Source organism: Vitis riparia, chromosome 8 (genome assembly GCF_004353265.1).
Source record: "Vitis riparia cultivar Riparia Gloire de Montpellier isolate 1030 chromosome 8, EGFV_Vit.rip_1.0, whole genome shotgun sequence".
NCBI classification, from domain to species: domain Eukaryota; kingdom Viridiplantae; phylum Streptophyta; class Magnoliopsida; order Vitales; family Vitaceae; genus Vitis; species Vitis riparia.
Window position 1 is genome coordinate 17,981,363 of NC_048438.1, and position 8,916 is coordinate 17,990,278.

General features: G+C 35.7%; 1 protein-coding gene across 1 annotated transcript; it reads left to right on the forward strand.

Annotated features, from left to right (window-relative positions):
- The first annotated feature begins 1,790 nt into the window (after positions 1–1,790).
- LOC117921120 (golgin subfamily A member 6-like protein 7) lies at positions 1,791–3,246 on the forward strand. Its single transcript, XM_034838914.1, has 4 exons — positions 1,791–2,113; positions 2,402–2,512; positions 2,690–2,773; positions 2,914–3,246. The coding sequence occupies exons 1-4, from the start codon at positions 1,880–1,882 to the stop codon at positions 2,983–2,985; spliced, it is 501 nt and encodes a 166-aa protein (XP_034694805.1). The 5' UTR covers positions 1,791–1,879; the 3' UTR covers positions 2,986–3,246.
- The last annotated feature ends 5,670 nt before the right edge of the window (positions 3,247–8,916 follow it).

Consider the following 8,916-nt stretch of genomic DNA (forward strand, 5'->3'; position numbering starts at 1 on the left):
GGAGGTGAAGGAATCTAAGGAGAGGGAGAGATGGTGATGTGGTGGAGGTTTTGAAATATTTATATATGCATAGAATGGAGGGCACATTGTTAAGGTGGATTGAGGTAAAATATGGAAGGGGTAGTGGTGGGGCTAGGGCACGACAAATCATTGAGTTCACAAGCACAGGCCTCAAAAGATGTTTGTTTATACTGCATAAAATGGTGTGCATTAGGTAAAAGTAGGTGACTAAGCTGCTTAATCTTATGGCTAAAGTTAAACTAATCGGTGAGCATTTAGCACGCGGGGTGAGACAGTTGCGTGCCTTCACGGCCCCACGCAAGGGGACTCTCAAGCCCCAAATATCAATTCGATTATGGTCGAATCCAGATTTGATTTTCTTGATTTTAACACGTCAAGTGGTGACTGGTCCACCCCTAGAAAGAAAGAAAGAAAAAATAAACGGTAGAAATCCATTGAGTTTGCGATTATTTTATTGTAGAATATTTTAAAGTACACCTTGACTCGGTCACATACGGAGTGAAATAAGAGTTAGAAAAAAAGAAAGAAAAAGGAAGAAAAGAGGAGAGATTCTATTTTTGTCAAAGGTTAGCTTAGCTGCCCTCATCTGCCCATCTTTCCTACTCTGCCTTGCCTCTTACGGCTCTCTTTTATTCCTCTGATTCTGCAGGTGGTCCTTTCTGTCAAAACGTTCATCTTAAGCACCTTGTCTTCAAGAAAATAATAATGATAAAAGACGCATCCAAGACTCTGAAGCTTCCCAGTTCCAACAATACCCATGTCGATGAACAATTTCTGGAACAACCCCAAGAGGGATGAGGGCCATTGTAATTTAAATTAAATCAATCTCATTGTTGTATGCGTACATCTTTATAGCCTATGCATGGATCCACCGTAGGGAAAGATTTTAAGATTTTTGTTGTGGTTAATGTTCACAGTACGATGGGACATGTAACCCAGCAAACCGCCATGAATTGACAAGCATTTATTTTGTGCAATTAATACCAAAATTGACGAAGCAGCAAATGCAATAGTTGTTTGAAAGGTAAAATCACTAGGCGGGTACCCACAAAGCTGCTCTGTGGAATCATTTTACTTGCAAAGCACAAAGATGCATGTCAGCCGTTTACCTTTTGGGGCGGCTTAAAGTTAGACTTGGGCATCTGGTTGTATACATCATACATATGTATAATTGTATTTTAGTAATCGGTCTATGTATTAATGTCTTGTGTCAGTCTGTATAACCAATTGGAAGCTGCCGCTTACCAACTCCGAAAATAACAAGCGCATACCAACAAAGGTCCCTTAAACAAGTTTATATTTGGTGAAACGGAAGGGGGCCCACTGATTAAAAAATTTCCTATTTTGTGTGAGTTATCAGCCACAACTTCAAACCCAATTTCGGAAGTCTAGGGGGGTGAATATTATTTTATTTTATTTTTTGGGTATCCTGTTTTTGAAGTTGTGAGAGTCTTGAGGGCGTTTACGAAGAAGTGGGGTTGATTAATAATTGTGGAGACAAGTTCTGAATTCCCAACGAAACTCTTCATTCAGTAAAGGTGGAATACCTCTACATCTTTATCAGTGGTTGGCAGTTGGGTCATTTCAGATAAACTTTTGGGAATTTGTTTTTTCTTTAAATATAAATTTTGGGGCATAAAGAAAACTAACCGGGGTAGAGAGTTGGGAGACTTTAGGCTTTAAAGCCAGCCTCGTTCATCAGCACCTGCTATAGGAGAAAGAGAGGCCATCATTCCAAAGCAAAAGTAAAAGAGAGAGAGAGAGAGAGAGAAAAGAAAAAAAAAAAGAAAAAGAAAAAAAAAAAAAAAAGGAAGGAGAGGAGATAAAGAGCGAATCCAAAGAAGAAGAAGGGGTTCCTATGGGGGAGATGATTCAAGCACAGAAGCAGCAGGCATGGGAGCAGAACTCAGGCAGCCTCAGCTTCAATGGAAGCCTGTCCAAAGAAGAGGAGGAGATGTCCAAGTCTGCTCTCTCTACCTTCAGAGCCAAGGAAGAAGAGATCGAGAAGAAGAAGTTGGAGGTGAGAGAGAAGGTTCAAGTGCAACTTGGCCGTGTTGAAGAAGAAACCAGACGCTTGGCCACGATTCGAGAGGTACATCCAAACTTCTTACTGTGTAATTTACTCCGATTGGAAAAAAGAAAAAAAGAAAAAAAAAGGGATTTTGATTGTTCTTTTCCGAAGAACCGACAACCAAAAAACAAATAAATAAAAACCACCTTTCTTGTAGATGCTGTTTATTAATTATGGCGTTTTTTCAGTTCTAGCTACGCCAAAAAAACCCAAAAATTAATTATCAATTTTTGTAGATTTATATACAATTTTTACCACAAAAGATTTTTTTTTTAAATAAAAAAAAAAAATAATAGCTGGATCTATTAGGAGCTTGAAGCGCTGGCCGATCCCATGAGAAAGGAAGTGGCACAAGTTCGGAAGAAGATCGACTCAGTCAACAGAGATTTAAAGCCGCTGGGGCAAAGCTGCCAGAAGAAGGTGAAACCTTTCATCTCATATTTAAATTTAGATAATAAAGTTTAATGCTCACAGATTTTTATGTGTCACGTTTCCGCTTCAATCAAAGATTACATGAGCTACTTTGTCAGGATATACCTTTCAATTCGAATTCGAATTTGAATTTGAATTTGAATTTGAATTCGAATATTTTCACAGGAAAAAGAGTACAAAGATGCCCTTGAGGCTTATAATGAGAAGAACAAGGAAAAAGTACAACTAATTTCCAAATTGATGGAGCTGGTGAGCTTCGACATGAACCTAAAACACATATCTCAATTCAGTATACATATTTTCTCATTCCAAGTTCTAACTTGTCTCTCACTCTCTTTTTTTCTGGGTTACGTGTCTGGTTGTGCAATGGGTGATGATCTGAACAGCTGGTGAGTGAAAGTGAGAGGTTGAGGATGAAGAAGCTGGAGGAGCTGAGTAAGAACATAGATTCCATGCACTAATATGGGGGCTGAAACTGATAACTGATTGATGATTAGGTTTGGTGTAATGTATCTAAAGATGATCACTTTTCTATTTATATATGTGGGTGCCTTGGGTTTGGTGTATTCTACGATATCCCTTGTTTGTTTCATTAGCTTTCAAATGAAGGATTTGCTGATTTAGGAAAGGGTAATGCCCTTTAAAACAGGTTTGTAAACTAAACAATGTCTCAACTTTGTATTTTTCTTTCTCATTTTGCATTCAACTTTTAGTTTTGTTGAGTCTTGGGTGGTGTTTTGGGACGGAAGAATGCTTCCTAGGACCGCAAGCTAGTATTAATTATTAAAAATGGATGTAGTCTGCTTGGGAATTATGATTCATGAGACTAGCTGCTGTAAAATATGCTTGCTTGGATATCGATCACTCTTTATATCGTATGCCTTCAAAATGCAGTTAACCACTGCTTCTGGAAAGAAGAAGTATACCTGATGGTAAAAATACAGTGCAAATTGGACATTGTGTTTTTCAAAACACTACCCTTCTTTGCATTACACAAATGTGGCATTTGGACTTGCAGATGTATGGTTCCCAGTGGGCTAATGGCTGCCCTAATGATGAATTTGCATGCATGCAAAGTAATGCTTGAACCCGTTGCATCATAGATTCATAGCATGAAATACATACAAGTACAAGAAAAAAGGGGCGAAAGGGGCTAACCGCAACATAACAAGATTTATGTGGGTTGGCGCTTGGCACTTGGCACTTGGCACTCGGCAGTTTCCCCTGTGTGCCGATCCGTCACAGCACTTTTTAATTCATTCCAAATTACATGTCAGGTAATAAACCCTAGTTAGTGGAACAGAGGAGATTCCCTCTTCCAAAATCCAACACTTGCTGGCACCCCATAAGATGTTGTCTCTCTTAAACCGAGCCCACCACCCCCTTCCCTACAACATCTACTTTTTGGCTTATATCCATTTATTTTCTCAGATAATTTAAGCTTTTGAGATAATAGCAGGTTTCAACATGTAGCACAATTTTGACTGAATTGCTTCCACTGTCCCTTAATTCCCTATCACCTTGAATTTTTTGTGTAACTGATGATTCAACACTGCTACCCGCATGATTAACTTGATACATGGGCACTCCCATTTTATCAGAATATCTAAGTATAATATTGGGAAAAAAAAAAATGGGTCATGTGGAGAGATGGGAGAGATACCAAAGAACCTCAAATTGAGGGAGAGACGCCAAATGGGGAAACCAACATGCGGAGAGGTGACTCAAATCCACGACCTCCCATCAAATTAAACTACCATATTGAATTACTAGATTTGGATTCAAAACTGAAAGCCCCTCCTATGGGCTTCTTCGAGCAAACTCACAAAAAGGTTACATGTTGTGCCTACACAGTACTTAAGAATATGGACAAGCTGAAGAAGTTATTCAAAATATGAATTATTTCTTAAAAAGAATAATAATATAATTGACAGCATGATTTTTCTTTTTTAATTTTTCATTTCAAATTAGGAGTGAAACTGCTCGTTTTCTTAACCACTGCAACCACCAAAAAGTTCATTCTCTTTGTTTCTTTATTGTAAAGAAATGACAATACAGACCACTGAATAAAGATAAGATCTGAGAGCTACTTCAAGCAAATATAATTTGAACAAAATGAGTGGCAAACACAGACTGGACCACACCATCAAGTTATGTCATTAACATTTATATTCAGACATGCTAATCATTAATGCCATTAAGTTTTCATATTTCAAATTTGATTTTTCTCCTTTGAACCCATATTGGGAAGATGAAAACTATAATATAATAATCATATTTGCACGGAATACTTACCAGATGATATCATTCGCAGATTAATTTGCCTCCGGATCCCATTCAAACATACTATTCTTTTTCACAATTTTTTAGTCTAATTATTCATCTATTTCTTCATGTACAAATGTACCACCGTCCTTCCCATCATTTGGTGCATGTTTGTGTCCAGGGCTTTCTAAATTTCTAATTGTCTGAGCATATCATATTGTAATTAATTTCCCTTTTGTTTAATCTTTCTTTAGTCTATACTTTCGATTAGGAAATTTTGGTGGGTCGACCAAATACAAAAAGATTAGCCAGGTGGCATGCTGTAAGGGGATGCAAATAAAGTTGAAAAAATTGTGGACTGTTGACCGGGCAGGGAGGAGAAGTACTGGTTCACGGGTTGAATGGTTCAAGTTCAACCGGACAGCGCCTTCAGAGGAAAAGTGTTGCTAATGCTGCCCACGTCACACCCACATAAAGTTAGAATTATATCATTGAAAATGTATCCTTTTTTTATTTTTTTATTTTTTAAATGCTTGAAATCCATGTAAAGGTCATTATGCATTAGTGGACTTTTGGTCATGCTCTCAAACTTTTTGGTCCAATCAAAGAGATTTTAATGAAGCGATACCAGGCCATTTGAAGACGACGAAAAAGGAAGAAGAGGGAGGAATTAAGTCATTGGCCTTGTTTGTACTTGTTTTATTATTGACGAGAAAAACTATATGAAATTTTAATTTAAAGAGAAAATGATTTCGATAGCATAAAAATTCAGACAAGAGCCAATTTTTTTTTTTCAATTTTTGAATAAATTCGAAAAAAAAAAAGTCATGATATATTCTAATGTCTCTATACATTAATGCGTGGTAGTATTACAAATATATTCGACTGGTCTTCAGCCCAATCCAGCCCATGGGAAGCCCAACAGCAGTGTTCCACCCCTCAGTTCGTATTGAACAACGTCTCGTATTTCATTTACTGATTTACATAATCTGGATTAATCCACAACTGACATCCCTTGACCGTATCGTTTCAAGATGAATGACGGTCCAGAGGGCAGATCCATTTTAAAATGATCACTATGATTGAAAAATCGGTGATTTGTAGGCCACTCACAGCGGAAGAATAGTACATGGGCCAGTTCGGCTTTGCAAACTGCAAAATGGGTCTTTTAATGCATGGGCCTCTTCCCAATCTCGCTTAAATCCCCTGGGCCTTGATCCAATATCACCAGCATCTCTATCATTATTGTCTGGAGCCGCACTATTTTCCTTAATATATGTGACAGTTTGGTTATCTTAGAGCGTGTTTGGGGTGATTTCAGAAAATATTTTTAACACTCTCAACACTTGAATGATAAAAAATTTCTAAATCTTAAAAAAATTAAAAAACATTTTTTAAAAATTATTATCAAACGGACTCATAGAGTGCGTTTTATAGTGCTTTTAGAAAACATTTATAACATTTTTAATAATTGAATAATAAAAATTTTCAACTATTAGAAATATTAAAAGTGCTTTGTAAAATCATTATCAAATGTGCTCTTATGTTATTTATTAGTCGTATATTTGTTATAAGGATAAAAAAAGAAGAAGTTATATTTGATTTTATTATAAAAATAAAAAATAAAATTAAATAAGGTCATTTGATTAAAAAGATGAAATAATCCAAACTTTACTCATCTAATCCTTCACATATTTCAGCCTAAAAAAATAATCTATTCTAGACAAAAATTCCCTTCAACCCTCTTCAAATTTCAACATCAACCTATTTCTCTCAAGCTTCTCACACCAGCATGGCACCAGCACCTCTCCCCATGGTTTCGCCTTCCATGGTTGAGCACCACTACACTCCGCTGCCAATTGCCCCGATGACATTTTCGATGCTTCCGATTTCACGGTAATCATCAAATCTCTCTTTGTTGTTGGTCTTCATCGATGACACTAGCAACACCTTCATCTCCCCTTGCTAACGTGGTGACTTTGTCCTCATTCCCCAACAGAGAGGGAAAAAAAACAATTTCTAATCTGAAAGATAACGAAGAAAAGGAGTCGGGGTAGAAGAGATGAAAGGCATTTATGGACAAAAATAAAATAAAATTATCTATTTTCAAGCTCACCCATGAAAAGATTTATTTCACTCATTTTAATCAAATAATAAATTTAAATTAATTAAAAAATCATAACAACTTGTTCCAATTATATAAATATTATTCGTTCCAAATTCAAAAAATATTATGACTCTTAAAAAAAATTCTCTATTCAATATAAAATATCATAAATACCCTTCATATTATTTATTAGTGATATGTTTATTTTAAAAAAATATTAATAATGAAAAAATAATTAAGAAAAATTATTTTATCATATTTGTTTTTTTTATAAAACATAAAAAGGTTATTTAATTAAAATAAATTAAATAATCCAAAATTTACAAATCTATCCCTTCACATATTTGATCCTAGAAAATGAACTATTCTTCTTGGCAAAAATTCCCTTCAACCCTCTTCAAATTTCAACATCAGCCTATTTCTCGAAGCCCATCACACCAGCATGGCACCAACACCTCCCCCCATGGTTTTGCTCTCTATCATTGAGCACTACTCTACTCTGCTACCAATCGCCACGATGACATTTTCAATGTTGTCCAACTTCATGACATAGCATCGCCGTCATCATCAGATCTCTCTTTGTTGTTGGTCTTCATTAGTGATGCTAGCATTGCCTTCATTGCCTTCTTGCCAGCATGGTGGCTTTGCCCTTATTCTGAAATGGAGAGAAACAAAACAATTTCTAATTTAAAAGAGAATAAAGAAAAGGAGTCTGGGAAGAAGATAAGAAAGACATTTATGGACAAACAAAAAGATCCATTTTATGCTCAAACATGGCAATGTTTAGTTTACTCATTTTAATCATATAACCTCGTTAAATATAACTAAAATTTGTCAAAAACTTATACATTTTCAACTTATTTAATCTTTATACAATTTAGTTATAATAACTTAATCCCAATAGTATAACTATTGTATATTCTAGGCCTAAGAGATTTTATAGTTTTTAAATTTTTTTCTCCATCTAACATGCCAAATCCTAATCACCTCTTTACGAGTCAAACAGACAAACATATAAGATAAAAGGGTGTCAAATAGATAAACACTTTTTATTGTCTATTTATTTTATATATGATAATAAAATATAAAAAAAACACATTCTTATTTATTAATATATATTGATATTTAATTTCGACTATTCTTTAACAAGATAATAAAAATAGGAGATGATATAAACTAATAAAAAAGGAGATAAAAGTTTGACTTAGAATCACTGCAGCATTCTCAAGTCCTCAGCTCCCTCAAACCATCCAATGGGCCAGACATGGCCTAGTGTAATTTTTGTTTTGAGGTTTGAAGTGTAACTTGGGGTGTAGGCTTGGGCTAACCTTTTCCAATCCCTATGTGTGGAGTGGACATGCTATTTATTTAATCGTGTACTCAATGACATGCAAATGTGAGATGAAGCCTCCTCGATATTTCTTTCTATAACCATCAAATAATAATTGTATGGATGTTGTTTAAATTAAAGTAGGCTAAAGTAAGGCATTTTGGTGGGGAAAAGTTGGAGAAAGAGATGGGATGGTAGGATGATTCGTCATTCTAACTAGGGTCATTGAATTAGAGCATGGTGGAACATTCCGAGCCGGAGGCAAACAAAAGAAGAAGCGACATGGCTCATTATTATCCCATAAATTAAAATAGGGGGAATAAACATTTTTATTTGCGAAGATGACAAAACACATTGATCATGACATGGAACTTGCATTGTGATTTTCCCAAATAAAATCTATTGACCCATTCCATATCTTAGGTGTGACCTCATGGCTAGATGAGGAGAATCCAGATTAAAGAGATGTCTTTTTCCCAGCATGAGGAGGATTCGCGTGTCCCCTTTGAGAGCGACCTATTGGAATAGAATATGTATATATATATCTGAAGAGTTTTTGCATATAAGTTTGTGTACTTTTTTTGGGTCTCAATGAGTCAGAAGGGACACATTGAGGAAAATGTGCTTGGAAAGAGAAACAAAGATACTCCTCTTTTTCATCTCTCCGGTGAACTTGAGAAGCCCATGGTT

Coding starts and splice junctions, on each gene's coding strand:
- LOC117921120 (XM_034838914.1), top strand. CDS start 1,880: ATGGGGGAGATGATTCAAGCACAGAAGCAGCAGGCATGGGAGCAGAAC. Junction 2,114..2,401: donor GCTTGGCCACGATTCGAGAG/GTACATCCAAAC, acceptor TGGATCTATTAG/GAGCTTGAAGCGCTGGCCGA. Junction 2,513..2,689: donor GGCAAAGCTGCCAGAAGAAG/GTGAAACCTTTC, acceptor ATATTTTCACAG/GAAAAAGAGTACAAAGATGC.